The sequence below is a fragment of the Pan troglodytes genome, chromosome 22 (assembly GCF_028858775.2).
Source record: "Pan troglodytes isolate AG18354 chromosome 22, NHGRI_mPanTro3-v2.0_pri, whole genome shotgun sequence".
Lineage (NCBI taxonomy): Eukaryota > Metazoa > Chordata > Mammalia > Primates > Hominidae > Pan > Pan troglodytes.
The window spans coordinates 41,030,770-41,049,581 of NC_072420.2; the positions used below are offsets into that span (position 1 = coordinate 41,030,770).

Here is an 18,812-nt window from a genome sequence, read left to right on the forward strand (position 1 = left end):
GGTGCAAAAGTGATTGCAAAAAGTAATGGCAAAAACAGCAATTACTTTTGCACCAACCTAATACTTCCTCAAGTTATTTGGGGTTTTCTCACTAGGGAATTGTTTACAGGAATAAAGGAAACTACTGAGAGATTGATGACCTCATCTGCATCATTTTCTCATAAGAAATCCTCTTTTAATAACTTTAATTACAAATAGTAATTGCATGCAAACTTCCATGAAGTCTCTGAGAATGGGTAGAAGCTAAATAAAGTTTGTATTAAATGCCGTGTATTAAAAACCTCTAAAGATATCTTAAGTAGGGTACTTAAGCATGTTTTAAATCTCTCTAATAGTATCTTAAGTAGGCTGGCCATATAATTTAACATCCAACCTGGGACACTTTTGAGGCTGAAACAGAAATGACTAATAATTATGCCAAGAGAACAGGCATGACCCAGAACTATCGCAGGCAAACTAGGATCTTAATCTTAGAGAAGTCTCCATAGAAATTTTCAGTATGTTTACATAGATCAAATTTTCATATTCCATTATTTTTCTATCATCCATATGGTTTTTTCCCTTATTATATAGTAATAGTTACAAATGCATGTTTCTTTTATATATGTTTTTCCATTTATAAAAAGAAATACATGCATATTAAAGGAAATGTATGAAAATCAGAAGAAAAGTTACCAATAGGTCAGCCAGCCTCAGGCATACAAATCAACACTGTGACACATTTTTTCTAGGCATAAGTGGGTCATTTTGACATAATTGCAATCACATGCCACAGGTTTTCTGAGTCTGGTAAGAGACCTTGCTGGAGGGGACATTTTTTGTTTTTTAAAAGAATTTTTGTGTTCAATTAAAGGGTTGTCCCATAATGAGAGATAAGAATGAGTAGATTTTTTTTAGTTTTTAATTTTTATTATAAAAGTAATGTATCTCCATTGTTGAATATCTTTTTTGTTGAAAATTGGAAAGTATTATAAACAAAAAGAAAGGAGGCAAGCAAAATTTAGGATAGCTTGCAATTCCATCAGGGAAAGGTGACAGTTAATGGTTAATAGTACCAGACACCTTTGAGGAAAGTGCCACTCATTCCCCCAGAACCTTGGGGCCTAGTTCTTGGCCAGGGAGGCCAGTTATGTAGGGTCTTCATGGTGATGGGGCTGTGCTGCAGCTCTTCCCTCCACCCGCTACTCCTTCCCAAATTCCTGAATCTCACTTCTTCATTCCAGCTCATGTTTCAGGTGGCTGGAGAAGTCCCTGGAGTTTGTTTCCTCCAGGCTATGCTCATAAGTAGCATATTGCAGTGTCCTTGGGTTGTAAGCATTTTGTCTGTTACTATCAGAGATGAAAAAGACAACTTTAAAATATTAAAATGAAAAATTGATGCTTTTGTCTTTAACGCACTGCAGACGTTGCCTCATCACATCCTGTGTTTAATTTTACAGAGAAGTTAGATGTCATCATGATTGCTATTCATTGTCCATGATCAGTCATTAATGCTTAGGAGTACTGGAGTTATTTCACGTGTCCTTTATAATTCCATGGTTTTTGTAAAATGTGTTTAGCTGTAGATTTCTTTTCACTGGTTTTTACACTAAGCTCTGAAAACTCAAATGTTTAGAAAAGTGTTCTTCAGTTATACTTCTCTTTTTGTAGGTAAATTTTACATACAGTGAAATATACAGATCTTAAGTGTACAGCTTAGTTTTGCTAAATATATACACACCAGAGTAACCACCAAAACGATCAAGATATAAAACATTTCCATTACCAAAATTCCTTAAGTGCTCCTTTCAATAAATCCACATCCAACAGAGATCACTGCTCTGATTCCTCTTAGGATGTGCTGGTTTTGCCTGTGCTTGAGCTTAGAAGAAACATAAAAATAGAGTATGCACGCTTTATATGTGCATATATTTCATCATAATCAGAATACACTTAGAATATAATTAGAAAATGTAACTTTGGAACAGTACTATTATCTAACTCACTGTCTACAGCAAAATTCTGTCGATTGACCGCTAATATCCCTCGTCACTGTTTTTTTCCAGCGCAGTCCGTATCACCCATTATTTATGTTTCATGTCATTTCAGCCTCTTTTCATCTGGAACATTCTTCAGCCTCTTTTCTGTTTCTTGACTTTTACATTTTTGAAGAGTAATTTTGTAGTCAGTTGCTGAAATTGGGTTTGTCTCATATTTCCTCATGACTAAACGCAGGTTGTATATTTTTCCCAGAAATACCATGGAAGGCATGTGTTTTAAGTGCCTATTGGCCATCCGTGTGTTTCCTTTAGTGGGTGTCTGCTCAAATCTTTGGCCATTGTTATATTAGACTGTTTGCCTTTTTGTTTTTGATTTGTTGTGGAATACAACAAATTTAAATCTTTATGTATTTGAAATACAAGGAAATATATATATAGTATCTATGTCAGATATCTTATAATGATCTGATACATTTGTCAGATTCCTATAGAGATTATATATAATATCTGTCAACATATATATGACACATATATTTGTGTGTGTATAAAATATTTTATCCCAGTCTGTGGTTGCCTTTTTCTTTTCTTAATAATGTATTTGTGTTGACATTTAATGCTTTCTGTGTCCTACGAAATCGTCACCTATTCGCAAATCATGAAGAATTATTCTGTTTTCTTTTGGAGACTGTGTTGCTTTATACTTTATATTCAATCCTATACGGATAGCAACTTAATTTTGTGTGGATATGAAGTGTGATATAGGGATTAATACTCATTTTTTTGCCATACATTTATTGAGTTGTTTCAGTGTTAATTTGTTGAAAAGGTACATATAGTATGTGTATGTGTGTGTGTGTGTGTGTGTGTGTGTGTATATATATATACATATAATTTTTTTTTTTTTTGAGACAGTGTCTCTCTCTCTCTGTTGTCCTTGGTGTGGCACGATCTCCCAAGTAGCTGGGACTGCAGGTGCACACCACTATGCCTTTTTTTTTTTTTTTTTTTTGTAAAGACGAAGTTTTGCCATGTTTCCCAGGCTGGCCTCAAACTCCTGGGCTAAAGGCCTCAGCCTCCCAAAGTGCTAGGATTACAGGCACAAGCCACCATGCCCCAGTTTTGCTTGAAATCACATTAATCATTTTAGAGAGAATTGTTAACTTAAGAATATTTAGTTTTCTAATCCTTGAATATGGTATATCTTTTCAATTTTTTAGGTTATTTCAAATTTTATATTAGCAGAGTTTTGTATTTTTGTATGTTGAAATCTTTCACATTTGTTTAAAATATATTCCTATCTTATGTTTTATGTTATTGTAAAGTTTCAAAATATTAGTTTACAATTGTTTGTTCTGAGTATATAGAAATAAAATTGCATTTTGTATATCATTCTTATATCCAATGACTTTTTAAACTCTCTTTTAGAAATTGCTTTATTGTTTTCTTGGCATATTCTTTGTAAACAACAATGCCTGTAATTAAGACAGCTGAAATTTTTCCTTTCCAAACTCCATCCATTTTATTTCTACTCAAGCCTAACTAGGGCTGCTAGTATAATGTTGAATGGAAGTGGTGGATGTGGGCATCCTTGATTTGGTCTCAATCTTAAAAGAAAAACATTTACTGTTTAACCAGGAAGTATGATTTTAGCTGTAGATTGTTCAGGATGCCACTCATTAGGTCAAGGAAGCTCTCTCGAGTCTCTAGTTTGCTAGAAATTCTTTACGCTGAATGGATGCAAGTTTCATCAAATGATTTTTTCTGTATATATTGAGATAATCAATTGGATTTGCTCCCTTATTCTATTAATATAGTGACTTACACGGATTAGATTTTTAATGTTCTTCCAATCTTGCATTATAAGATAAGCTCCAATTGATTTACACACAGACACACACACACACATCTATATGTATATCGATGTGTGTGTATATGTTTTAAATTATGTCTACTAAAAGTTAAGATTGCAGTACTTTATGTGAAATGTAAGAACCTTGCAACAAATAATTCTGCCGTTTGTGTTATTACATCTATTATATTAACTCTATAATAAAGTGTTATTTTTACTTTATTTTATTTATTATTATTTTATTTCATTTTAATTTATTTTATTTTTTATTTTATTATTTTATTTTATTTTATATTTTATTTTATTTATTTTATTTATTTTTTATTTTATATTTTATTTATTTTAATTTAATTTAATTTAATTTAATTTAATTTAATTTAATTTAATTTAATTTTATTTTATTTTTAGAGATGGAGTCTCACTCTGTCGCCCAGGCTGGAGTGCAGTAGCAGGATCTCGGCTCACTGCAACCTCCACCTCCTGGGTTCAAGCTGCTCTCCTGCCTCTGCCTGTAGTTGGGATTACAGGCACGTGCCACCACACCTGGCTAGTTTTTGTATTTTTAGCAGAGACAGGATTTTGCCATGTTGGCCAGGCTGGTCTCAAACTCCTGACCTCGAGTGAGCCGCCTGTCTCGGCTTCCTAAAATGCTGGGATTACAGGCGTGAGCCACAGCACATGGCCAACTGTGGTAATTTTATAATGTTATAATCATCAATTGTTTAAAGAAATTAAAAAAGAAAACACAATTTTGCTAAATATTTACTAATATATTTACCATTTCTCATGGTATTTGTTCTTATAGATATGTCTCCATTTTATGTTCCATTTCTGTTCCATGTTATCTATATCCTGTAGATATAAATGTCCATTCTCTATATCCAGCATGACTTCATTTATCATTTATTAATGTGCAGGGCTGCTGACATCATATTCTTTCACCTTTTCATTACTGAAAATATCTTTATTTTGCCTTAATTTTTAAAGCCTGTTGTTGTTGGGTTTTTTGCTACAGAAGTCTGCGTTGGCAGGGCTTGTGTCTTTGTTTTTCATTTTCTTTTCAACATTTTAAAGATGTTGCTCCATTGTCTCCTGTCCTCCAAAATATCCGATGAATCATCTACCATTTGTTATTGATGTCCTCTTTATGTAATATTTTTCCTCCCTCAGATTTTTAAGTTTTTCTCTTTATCTTCGGTTTTCAGCAGCTTAACTCTGACGTACTGACACAGAATTTTCTTTGTGTTTATTTTTGGAGTTTGCTGAGTTTCTTAGATCTGCAACCTTACTTTTATACCAAAGTTGATAAAACTAAGGTCATTATCTCTGAATACTTTTTTCTTCTGCATTCCGTATCTCCTATTTTTCTGGGCCTCTAGTCATATGTGTGTGTCACGTTATCTGATGATGTCCTACTTGTCACTGAAGCTCTAATCATTTTCTTTGCAGTCTTCTTTCTCTCCATGCTTCAGATGGAATAATTTTCAAGTTCACTGATACTTTCTTCTTCCTTCTCTAATCTTGTATTAAAGCAAATATGGTGATTTTTTTTCATTTCTATGGATTCTTTTCTACAGTTTCAATTTCTCTGTTGGTCTTTCCCATACGTTCACTCTTTCAGTCCATATTTTCCTGTAAGTTATTGAATATATTTTAAATAGCATCTGTAAAGTCCTTGTCTGCCAGTTCTAACATCTGGGTCCTCTCATGACTTGTTTCTATCGTTTGCTTTGTCTTTTGTCCTTTGGGTGCAGAGTCCTGTTTTTTGTATGTCTCATTATTTTTATTGCACATTTGCATTCTCACTCCCCATTTTTGGAGTTCAGATGTGTCCTCAGTGGAAGAGGACACTCCCCAATTTGATTTTGGTGTCTCTCAAATGTCTATATATACTTTTGCTTTTCCCAAAGTTTCTTGTTTTTATCATCTTGGGAGTTAGTCTGATATATGCTATTTTACCATTCCCAGAACTGGAAACTTTTATTATTCTTTTTTAAAATCATTCCATTTTTCAGGTATTGTGGTTTTATCCTGAACTTATAATTATTAAATTCCATTTTATAGCCTAATAGGAAATATTCTCAGATTCTCCATTGTATCTATCCTCAGTCCTAGTTCACAGTATTGCAAATTTTTATAATTTTACTTTAATCCATTGCTATTTCAGTGAGAATAATGGGAGTGTTTTTGTTTTCCAGAGGAAATTAGCCAGACACTCTTTTAAAGCAGGCACTAGATATGTATTTGTAATTCCATTTCTGCTTTCTTTGCTACATTAGCACTGTCATCTCTCAGAAGAGAAAAAAAATACAGTGAAGCTTCTTGTCCTGAATGGAAGCTGACATGCGACAAATAAATCTGCGAGTGTGCTGGCAGTGCGCCTCGGCCCCCTTTTTAGTTCAAGTGACAGGCTCTTTTGGAGATGAAAGCAGACATTATTTTCCCAGGGAGACCTGAGTGTCTTTGAAATCTTTCTTGCTGTCACTCTGATAACCTGAACTCTTCTGACATCATTATGGATCATCAATATGGTCTTTAGGTTTTCTTAGTTGCACCAAATGGTTGCCGAGGTAACTGGGCCTAGACAGGTAATTTCTCCTTTTTCTACAAAGAATCTAAAAATAGTGACTATGTAAGGACTAGAGTGCATCATCATTAGCAAACTGGTTCTGCACAAACTGATTACTTTCTGCACTTAATTATTATACGGAACACAGTGTCAGGCATTTAATATGAATACCATGCCTTCAGCTAATTTCACCTCTGCTTTAAATATCTCACTGTCTGCAATGAAACGATTGAATCAAAATAGGAATCTCATTGCTAAACCTGCTACTTCTTAAAAAACTAGCTAAGGTTAAAAAAAGAATGACAGAAATATGGTCTTATAATCAAGATATATTTAAACTTACTTTCATATATTAGTGTGTTTTATTTGTACTCCCTTTAGGCTATATCAAAATCATTTTATTATTTTAATCAATTGATATCAGATGAATTTTAAATTATATATGGACATAATTTCCAACAAGACACACAAATACATAGATAGAAGCTAGTTCAATCAGGTAGTGATAAATATATGTTGCCTGTGATAGCTTCTTTCGCTGGCTGACTGATAAGCTTTAAGATTTAGTATGCAGTAACCAGTTAAAAAAAGCAAACCGTATCACATATCCAAAACCTGTTATTATACCACAAAATAATTCCTCACAAATTTCATTTACTTAAATCTGAGAACATTTGGATGGAACTAGGGACAACTGCACCAAACAGATGCCATATTTTCATTCTACCAACCACTGTATTGATATTTTGCTCTGCATTTTCAATCTGAAGTTGTACTTCTCCACTGGAGGCTATTGCCCCCACCCCACCCAGCAAACACCTGGCAATGTCTGGAGACATTTTTGGTTGTAACAACTTGGAGGAAGGTGCTCCTAGCATACATCTAGTGGAAAGGGGCCAGAGATGCTGCTAAAGATCCTATAACACATAAAAAAGTTTCCCAAGATGCCTGTAATCCCAGCGCTTTGGGGGGGCCGAGGAGGGCAGATCACCTGGTCAGAAATTGGAGACCAGCCTGACCAACATGGAGAAACCCCATCTCTACTAAAAATACAAAATTAGCCAGGTGTGGTGGTGCATGCCTCTAATCCCAGCTACTGGGGAGGCTGAGGCAGGAGAATCGCTTGAACCCGGGAGGCAGAGGTTGTGATGAGCTGAGATTGCACCACTGCACTCCAGCCTGGGCGGCAAGTGTGAAACTCCATCTCAAAAAAAAAAAAAAAAAATTCCCCAAGCAAGGCATTCTTGAAAGACCCTGGTCTAGAGATGAATGATCAACAAAACTGTTAAGTGTCAAGTTTCTTCTAATATTTAAATCTTGGCAAATAACTTCTAATGCACAAGTGGGCAACATTTATGTTACTTTACATTACTTCTAATATGAAACAATTTTATTTTCGTCAGAACTTTCTCTCCCATTTGCCTGATTTAGCTTGAAAAATTAGGGTAGATTACTAGCTGGTGAGACAGACAGAGAGCCTAGAACTGAGCGATCAGCACTGCTTCGCCCTGTCTTCTTCTTTTCTTAGTGCTCTGGGTTTGGGTTCTTTTTCAGCCATACCCTGAAACGAGGCCCACTGACCTTCAAGGACCACCTGCACATAGTCTTGAGCAGACAGCTTGTCCTTGCGCACAAAGCACTGGTATGCGCCCCCGTCACTTTTGACCATGTGATCCATTATAAGGTTTTCATGGTTGATCCCTGTGATCCTCACATTTTTTCCAGGGTTGAGGATTTCACCATTGCGGTACCAGGAGAGTTCCTGGTCCTCAGTTCCTGTCACGCTGCAGGACAAGGAAACTTGGCTACCCACGCTGCTTTTAACCTTCCTGGGACTGATGGTGGCTTTCAGTGGCTCTGGAGGTTTTAGTGAGAGAGAAAAAAGGTAAAAACATCACTAGACAGCATTTCGACAACAGGCTGGACTTTCAACAAAGCAAGTGCATCATACAATCATACTCCACACAGTTCCCATAAGCCACATTATTGCAATCATACTCCACACAGTTCCTATCAGCCACATTATTGCAATCGTACCCTACACAGTTCCTATCAGACACATTATTGCAATCATACCAATCACACCCCACAGTTACTATCAGTCACATTATTGCAATCATACCCCACACAGTCCCTATCAGCCACATTATTGCAATCATACCCCACACAGTTTGTATCAGCCACATTATTGTAATTGTACCCCACGCAGTTTCTATCAGCTACATTATTGCCATCATACCCCATACGGTTCCTATCAGCCACGTTATTGCAATCATACCCCATACATTTTGTATCAACCACATTATTGCAATCATACCCAGAGAGTTCCTATCAGCCACATTATTGCAATCATACCCCATATAGTTCCTATCAGCCACATTATTGCAATCATATCCCACACAGTTCCTATCAGCCACATTATTGCAATCATACCCCATACAGTTCCTATCAGCCACATTATTGCAATCATACCCTATACAGTTCCTATCAGCCACATTATTGCAATCATACCCCAGAGAGTTCCTATCAGCCACATTATTGCAATCATACCCCATACAGTTCCTATCAGCCACATTATTGCAATCATACCCCATACAGTTCCTATCAGCCACATTATTGCAATCATCCCCTACACAGTTCCTATCAGCCACATTATTGCAATCATACCTCATACAGTTCCTATCAGCCACATTATTGCAATCATACCCCATATAGTTCCTATCAGCCACATTATTGCAATCATACCCCATACAGTTCCTATCAGCCACATTATTGCAATCATATCCCATACAGTTCCTATCAGCCACATTATTGCAATCATCCCCTACACAGTTCCTATCAGCCACATTATTGCAATCATACCCCATACAGTTCCTATCAGCCACATTATTGCAATCATATCCCATACAGTTCCTATCAGCCACATTATTGCAATCATACCCCATATAGTTCCTATCAGTCACAGTATTGCAATCATACTCCAAGCAGTTCTTATCAGCCACATTATTGCAATCATACCCCACACAGCTCCTATCAGCCACATTATTGCAATCATACTCCACACAGTTCCTATCAGCCACATTTTTGCAATCATACTCCACGCAGTTCGTATCAGCCACATTATTTCACAGAGGAACATTTTGTTTGGGAACATCCTCTTCACTATTTTTTATTTCTGGCTTTATTTCTCTTTGCAACAAATGCAATAATGTTGGTCAAACTGCCTTCTCAGGAGTCTCTGTGAGGATGTTGATATAAATCCACTAAGAAATACAGGCCAGGCATGGTGGCTCACACCTGTAATCCCAGCACTTTGTGAGGCCAAAGCGGGAGGATCACGAGGTCAGGAGATGGAGACCATCCTGGCTAACACAGTGAAACCCCATCTCTACTAAAAATACAATTAGCCGGGCGTGGTGGTGGGCTCCTGTAGTCCCACGTACTTGGGAGGCTGAGGGAGGAGAATGGTGTGAACCTGGGAAGAGGAGCTTGCAGTGAGCTGAGATGGCGCCACTGCACTCTAGCTTGGGGGACAGAGTGAGACTCCATCTCAAAAAAAAAAAATAAAAATAAAAATAAAAATAAATGCAACGTGCTGGCTACCAATAGTGACCTAATTATTGATCATATAAATCCTAATTTGCCTTGTCCCAAGGTGGCACTGGTGGGTTTTCCCTGGGCCATTCTCACACATGTATGCCATATGTGGTTTACCCAGGGCCAATAACACACAATTGTGAGGAAAAAAAAAACAAAAACAGGTTGGTATTAGAATTTGTGACCACGAAACAGAGTTTTTCTTTAAAATGAGTCTGAGTGATTTAGACAGGGATGAAACTCTCATCCTCGCCTTGCTATGTTTTCAATTCAACAACCTTAATCCAATGTAGAAAACATTTACTGAGCATCTGTCATATGCCAAGGATGAGGTTAAACTCACAGGCAAGAAAAATGGAATAATATTTGTGGTGCAACTAGCTTGTGCTATAAAATTATCGACTATCTTTCATACATCATTTAAGTCAGTCTTCTCCTAATCCTGTAATTTTTGTGTTATCTCCATTTTACAAAACAGAAAATGGTTATTCAGAGAGCTTAAATAACTCAGCCAAATCCAATCAACAGGTAAATGGCCAATCAAAACAAAACAAAAAAAAATTTTTGGTGAAAGACCTACAGTTACAGATTTTTAAAGGTCAGAAAGTGCTGAGCAGGGAAAATCTGATGAAAATCCTGTCTAGTCATATTACAAATTATGGAAAATGAAAAATAAAGAGAAATTCTTTAAAGCAGACAGCAAAAATGGCAAATGACATACAGAGAAACAAAGATCTGAATGACCTCTGATTGTTTAGCAGAAGCAAATGGAGGCCAGAAGACATATAAATATATCTTTTAAATTAACAAACATCTCTTGTAGATGGCAGATGGCTAAGATTTGCTTTTTAATCCATTCTGGTAATCTTCTCCTTTTATTATTATTATTATTGTTTCACTTTAAGTTCTGGGATACATGCAATGAACCTACAAGTTTGTTTACACCTTATATGAAAATTAACTCAAGATGGATTAAAGACTTAAATGTAAAACCTAAAACCATAGAAACACTAGAAGAAAACCTAGTCAATACCATTCAGGACATATGCATGGACAAAGACTTTATGACTAAAACACCAAAAGCAATTGCAACAAAAGCCAAAATTGACAAACGGGATCTAATTAAACTAATAAGCTTCTACTTACTCAGCAGAAGAAACTATCAGAGTGAACAGGCAACCTACAGAATGGGAGAAAATTTTTGCAATCTATCCATCTGACTAAGGTCTAATATCCAGAGTCTACAAGGAACTTAAACAAATTTACAAGGAAAAAAACAAACAACCCCATCAAAAAGTGGGCGAAAAAAGCGCTTTTTTTTACCCCAGTTGTTCCTAACTTTTCATCTCACCACACTTTGTTTTCAAGGAGCTCAGTCTTCTAGGTTGATAAGACAAAGGCAATAAATGGCTGTAATAACCAACCAGAGTGATGGAGGGGCCATTAGAGACATAGCACATGTGGAGGAGGGTGGATGGGAAGAGCAGGAAATCCACAGATATCAAGGATGCATAGAACTGAGATCAGTCAGAATGGAAAGATGGAATCACAGAGATTGGGAACCACATGAATTAAGGCAGGGAGCAGGGGCATGTCTGAGAGTTTCTGATTCATTTTGGATGCAACAGAGAGTCCCTGAGATTTTGGAATTAAACAAAGATAACTAAAGAAGGCATTCAAAAATGTTTAGCAAATAAGTCATACTTTTTTTTTTTTTATTTTTTAGAAATGGGGCCTTGCTCTGTCACCTAGGCTGGAGTGCAGTGGCACAATCATACAGAGGAGTTTCTGTAGCCTGAAACTCCTCTCCCTTTCTGCCTCAGCCTCCTGGGTAGCTGGGACTACAGACACAAGCCATCACATCCAGCTCAAACATACTTTCAATAGAATCACTAGGTCATAGGTCTCTTGACAAACTAGGGTGAGGAAAACCGGTCATTGAAGACATTACACAGGTCTAGTGTAGGTACAATTAAGATCCAATCTAGGACAGGACAGAGGTTGAGAACAGAGCTGAGTAACTGTGAGATTCAGTTTGTATGACTTGGCAGGACATGGCAGGACTTGGCAGGATGTAGACAGGAAAGGCTTAAAGAGCACCCAACATTTCATGTTTGCATCTGAGGGATGAGAAGGAGGAAGATGTTGATAATAATAACAAGAGCCATTTGGAAGGAAGAGGTGGTGGAGAGTTCAGTTTGGTATCCGACCCTGTTGTTTTGAAGTGCCAACTAAATTTCTGAAAGAAAGCTGGTTGACACACTTGTCTGACATTCAGGAAGGACGCCAAGGCTGTAAGTACAGATTCAGAGCTTATTTTCAGGGGCAAGGAATTCGAAGCTCTACAAATGAAACAGAGCCTAAGGAAAAGGGAAGAACTTGACAAGAAGACAGTTCTGAATTTGGAGCCCAAGAGAATGCCTTCCAATAGAGAAGAGAGATAGGAACGAAGAAGCTGTTTTCTTCTGCAGTTAGAAGAAGCATTCAGAAGGGAGGCAGAGAATATTCCAGAAGCATTGGAGAATCACCTGGATGTGGAGGAAGGGAACAACGATAAAAATAAGCACATTAAGAATAAAGGCTTTTAAAATATAGGTAGTGATAAATGCCTTTAGAGAGAGAGCAGTAACATACTCTGAGTTGAGAAGGAGACAGGAGAATGGGGAACAACACATCTTTGTGGATGGAGGCTAAGAGAGTTGGGAAGTGTTAGATAACCAAGTATTAGGAAATAATCTTCCATGTGGAGGAAGCAACATAAGTAATGTGACTTGCAATCAGGAAAGGAATGGGTTTGTGCAGGGATTAGGAAGAAGTTAGATTTAGCAGGAATAGGTTTTTATTAACCCATTTATGCCTGAGGTTACAATTTTTTTTGAATTTTTGCAATCAGACCTTGGTGATGACCTTGCACAGGAGGACGTAAATAACTCCCACATGCTTAGTGTTCCAATAATGGAACACTAGTCATAAGTGGGTTTTAATGCAAAACAATGGGAAATACAACCAGACGGATTTGCTTGAGATGCCTTCAGTACTATCCTAAGATATAAACTTTATTCAATGGAGAACAGGGAGCTAGGAGAGGTCTTTAAACACAGAAGAGACTTTGAGCCTGTGGGAATAATTCTTACTGGCTGTCCAATGCTGCATTATTTTATCCACATGATTCTTCAGCTATAGAAGTGTGACTGTGGATTTTATCATCCATTTCTTTCTAATCCCAGACTAAACTTGTTCAAATATTTGCAGGATTCAGGCTGGACAGCCTGTTCCAGATAGAGAGTCATTTGGATATTTAATATAAATACATTCTCTTAGGCTGGTGGTGTGCTAAGGCAGTCTACACTCAGGTTGACACTGAAGAGAAAGTTCCATAAACAGGGTTAGGGCTGGGCGGGGAGGGGGAAGTAAGAAAACACTTCTATTGTCACTGTGAGATTCTTGTGGTTAAATTTGTTCAATTTAGTTCATCAAATAAAAATATATTTTCAAAAAAGGAGCATTATATTGGCAACTAAGACCTCCTCTCTGACCAACGCTCTGCCTCCCTTTTCTGGCCATGTGATCTTGGGTAATTCACTTTAATTTGCTTTCTGCATGAGCAAAATTGAGGGTGGTTGAGTAGATTAGATTGTGACCCTGTGATCGCATCCCTCCTTCCTCCAAATCTGCCTCCAGTATCCTTCTGAACACATTCCTCAATGCAGCCAAGGCAATCAATAGAAGATCAAATATATCCATTATATTTGGAGTAGATGATCTATAATACTAGGCACAAGTCTAATATTTGGGTATGTTTGAGCCCCGTACTTTGGCTGATAATAGCCTCATTTAGAAATTTAATGCAGAAATGGTCTGGAAACAGACAAAGGACAACTGCTTTGATTGGCTACCATCACTTGTGCTGAAAGAACAATCCTACCCTCTCTCTCTGTTCATTTTTAGAGAGACCGGCTGTTGTGAATTCATCAGCTAGGAAGTGTTATCTTGAAATCATATCTTGGAAATGTAATAGTCTGTGGCCTAATGGAAATCACAGAGGTTTGGGGATCAGACAGACTTCAAATCAAATCTGACACCCAAGACTCTCCAGTTGTGTAACCTTGGGGAATTCATCTGAGCATTAATTTTCACATCTGTAAAATGAGGTTTCTGTTGATCTCAGCTGGACTGTTTTGGGAGTTAATGGAAAACTACAGAGAAAACATGGAGATTTGCTTATAACAGGAGCTCCATCAATGGAAGCCAACACCACCTTTGCAAGTTACCGTCCAACTTACGTTTCACGTACAGGCGGCCTATCACCTTAGCAGTTCCGTATCTGTTGGACACTTCACAAACATAGCTGCCTGAGTCCGAGGGGCGAATGTTCTCAATGAGCAGCCCCGTCACGGTCTTCTGGAACCTCCCTGAAAGTTCCAGGGGCATGTTGTCCTTCAGCCAGCGGTAATCTGGCTCAGGGTGCCCGAGAGCTTTGCAAGGCAGCTCCACACGCTGCCCAGCCATGGCTTTGCGATGGTCAAACCCATCCAGTATGGATGGGGCTGAGTTCGCTGGGTCTGTAGAAGAAATAAAAACTCTTAGAGGCAGTGAATGAGGAGTTGAAGTGGTCATTTAGAATTGTAGGACTTCAGGTATAATTTAAATATGGTGCATCATACCAACTATTGATACAGATCTTTAAGATTTTATAAGTGAACAGAAAAAGAAGTGCCCTATTCATACAATTTATTTCCTGCTCAGAATTTACAAAAGGTTGAACACTGGTCAGAGCTTCTGTTGGTCATTCCTCAGTAAATGAATAAAAGATCCAGAATGAGCAGGCTTCAACAAGACCTGTCAGCTCAGGCCAAGAATCAGATTGTCTTTTCATAACTGGGAATGTCAGAATTCTCTTAAAAAGATCCTTAATGGGTACAAATATGCAATTTGAGATAAGAAATAAGACCTAGTGGTAGATAGATCAGTGGAATGACTATGGTTTGCAATTATCTATTGTATATTTCAAAATAGCTAAAACAGAAGAATTGAAATAATTATAGCTTAAAGAAAAGCCAAACATATAATGTGATGGATATCCCAAGTACACTGATTTGATATTAACAAATTATATGAATACATTAAATTATCACATGTACCCCAAACTATGTATATCTATTATGCATCAATAAAATATCATAAAATTAATAAAATAAATATTTTTTTAAGTTAGTGGCTCACTCTGTAGCTCAGGCTGGAGTGCAGTGGTGCAATGATTGCTCACCACAGTCTCAAACTCCTGGGCTCAAGTGATCCTCCTGCCTGGGCCTCCCAACATGCTGGGATTACAGGCATGCACCACCACACCCAGCCTAAATAAATTTAAACAGAAAAAAAGAGCAACACTAGGCCGGGCACAGTGGCTCACGCCTGTAATCCCAGCACTTTGGGAGGCCAAGGCGGGCAGATCACGAGGTTAGGAGATCGAGACCATCCCGGCTAACACGGTGAAACCCCATCTCTACTAAAAATACAAAAAATTAGCTGGGTATGGTGGCGGGTGCCTGTAGTCCCAGGTACTCGGGAGGCTGAAGCAGGAGAATGGCATGAACCTGGGAGGTGGAGCTTGCAGTGAGCCGAGATAGCGCCACTGCAGTCCGGCCTGGGTGAAAGAGAGAGACTCTGTCTCAAAACAAAAAAAAAAAAAAAAAAGAGCAACATAAGCAGAAATAGCTGTTTAACTTTTGTAAAATTTATTGCACAAAAGAGTTTTACACATAGCTTTTGAATTTTAAAACATTTATTCATTTCACAAATATGTTTTGATCCCCCAGTATAGACCAGCACAGAGTTAGGGACTAAAGGGAGAGTGGTTGATGAGACAGGTGTCTTCCTGGAGCTCATGTTCTGTTGGGCGGGTGGTGTTGGGGAGCAAGCAACACATTAGCAAGCAAATAAAGATAATTTAGTTTGCAATAAGTGTAGTTAAAGAAAGAAAAAGAGGGCATAACAGAGAGTGAAGTCCACGTGTTATGGGTGTGGAGGCAGCCAGGAGGACTTAAGATATGGTCCTCAGGGACAGACTCTCTGAGAAGATGGTATTTGAGATAAGGTGAATGAGCACTATCGACAGCATGTGGCGTAGCAAGACAGTGGATTAAAAAGAAGCAGCTTGCAAATGATCACTTATGACAGGGCCTTGTATAATTTGCCTGTTCTGTGACATCATCTTGAACCAGGTGAGGAAATTGATAAAATATTCTCAAGAACTGGGTCTGTGGAAACCACGCAGCTCAATGTCCTTCAAGTTTGTTTGAATGCAGTGATGTTCCCAAGGTCATAATCTTTGCATGACTATGAAGAATATAAAATACAGCACCTGATTGGATGCTAAACGTAAAACTCAGTGTTCTCACCCTGCTAATTCAACCTGTTTAGAACTTGCATGAAACAATACCCTTGCGTTCCACATGGATATTACAGAAACTTTATAGACTCCTGCCACCTGAAATTTTCTTGTCTTTGCCTCAGTAAGAAAAATGTCGTGACTCTTTTGATCTACCTGCAATAAATCTGATGGCCCAGGAATGGATATTCACTGTCCTATCAAACGAGAGCTATCTGGAACTTTGTAATTTTGACGAACATCTCTATTCCCTGCTTCTCTGAGTTTGACTTTTTTAGATTTCACATGTATGTGAGAAAAGACAGTGTTTGTCTTTCTGTGCGTGGCTTACTTCACTAAGCACAATGCCCTTCAGGTTCATGCATGTCATTGCAAATGGGAAGATTTGCTTCCTTTTTTAAGGCTGAATAATATTCCTTTGTGTATATAGGAATGATATTCCTATGCATGTGTGTATATGTATATCAACACTTAAGTTTTTTTCATATTCTGGCTGTTGCGAATGATTCTGCAATAAACATGGGAGTGCAGATATGTAATTTCATTTCCTTTGGATATATACCCAGAGTGGGATTGCTAGATCATATGGTAGGTAAAAGGGTACAAAGCTTCAGTTATGCCAGATGAATAGATTCTAGAGGTTTACTATGCAGCACAGTGACTACAGTTAATAACACTATCTTACATACTTGAAATTTGCAGACAGTTGATCTTAAACATTGTCATCACATACACACACATACATACACACACAAATGTTAACTATGTGAGGCAATAGATATGTTATTTTGCTTGATAGTGATATATATATATATATATGCACATTGTACATCACATTGTATACCTTAAATATATACAATTTTCATTTTTCAATACCTCAATTAACCTGGAGGAAAAATAAACTCTAGCCAAGGTGATGTAACAGGCGAAAATGTGTGGATTTGTAGGAAATTCTGCTTAAAGGCGACTTAGCTGGGAGGGGTGTTTTTATGCATTTTTCCTTTGCTTCTTTACATCACCTGGAAGGTGGATATAAAGGTAGGAGCTGCAGCAATCACTTTGGACTTTGAAATCATATTGAGAATGGAACTGCACATGAGGATAATGGATCAGAAAGATAAAAGCCTGGTCCCTTGTGAAACTGAAGCTGGCAAACCAGCTTCTGGACTTATATACAAGAGAGTAAATTTCTGTTTTAATAAACAATAACATCAAAAAATCATTTATTAGTAGGAAGACTTCTTTAAGAGGCTGTGATTCCGTAGTCAGCCACTGAGGGCAGTCAGCAGGCATTGTTGAAAATAGAACAAAAACATTTAGCTGAAATGTCTTGGCTTTCTATTTCTTTTGTGATCATCAGAGATAAAACTTCATTATGAACTTGCTGCTCTTTTTACTTCACTGGTGTCTTATGACAGTGATATAATGAGGGAACCTAAATACTCTTTTAGAGAATACCTGATGAGCTTCCAGGACTCCTCTAATTCTTCATTAACTGAAGAATTCTATATTCCAGAATTACAGTCATTCACATGCAGGACTATAGGGCTCCAGAAGGCAAGAGAGATATAAAAGTTTCACAATACCCAGGTACAGAGCCTGTGCCAGCAAAAACTTCATTGCTTCATTTACCTGCTTCTAAAGGAAATTACAAACGGACTTTGAAAAGTATTGGTTTGAAGATCAAGTTATGTTCCTATAGACTGAATAATTAAGTGGAGACAGGCCTAACCAATGATGTCTCACTGATGTCTGGCATCTTCTAGCATGAACCAAGAATCCAGAAAAATGGTTAGCTGTCTGCATCCATGTTACTGGAAGTATCATCACCTGCACACCCAATGGGTTCAGTGAACTAGAAGACACAAAGTTGTGCCTAAAGCCAACTCCAGAAATGGTCTTGGACATCCTTAACCACATGGGATTTTTTACTTCCTAGTACACTAACTTGCAGACCATATAAACACCATTGCAATATTGTTTAGTAAGTAGAAATCACATCCAAGATAATATGTATTACGTGGGGTAAGCTTCTCTATTATTCTGAACTCTGTCTTCATTTAATTAAGAAATGTGAGAATTGGACACAGGAAGGGGAACATCACACACCAGGGCCTGTTGTGGGGTGGGGGGAGTGGGGAGAGATAGCATTAGGAGATATACCTAATGTTAAATGACGAGTTAATGGGTGCAGCACACCAACATGGCACATGTATATATATGTAACGAACCTGCACGTTGTGCACATGTACCCTAAAACTTAAAGTATAATAAAAAAAAAACAAAAAATGTGAGAATATAATGATAGCTCTCGTTCTTCAGTAATACAGATTTTAGTTACACTAGAGTGGAATATTGAAGATATTAGAAAGTACTATGAAAAAATAGCTGCGAAATCTGTCATTTTACTTAGAGTAGGAAGTAGAAGTA

At 37.6% G+C, this 18,812-nt stretch overlaps 1 protein-coding gene across 5 annotated transcripts in view; it reads right to left on the reverse strand.

Moving 5' to 3' along the window:
• Positions 1–18,812, reverse strand: part of DSCAM (DS cell adhesion molecule) — a 939,729-nt gene that overhangs the window by 329,281 nt on the left and 591,636 nt on the right. For all 5 annotated transcript variants that reach the window (XM_054675091.2, XM_054675090.2, XM_016938555.4 and 2 more), the window contains 2 exons: positions 14,278–14,556; positions 7,979–8,254 (listed from right to left, as the gene is read on the reverse strand). In XM_054675091.2, coding sequence (XP_054531066.1) covers positions 7,979–8,254; positions 14,278–14,556 — 555 coding nt within the window. The remainder of the gene's footprint in view (positions 1–7,978; positions 8,255–14,277; positions 14,557–18,812) is intronic.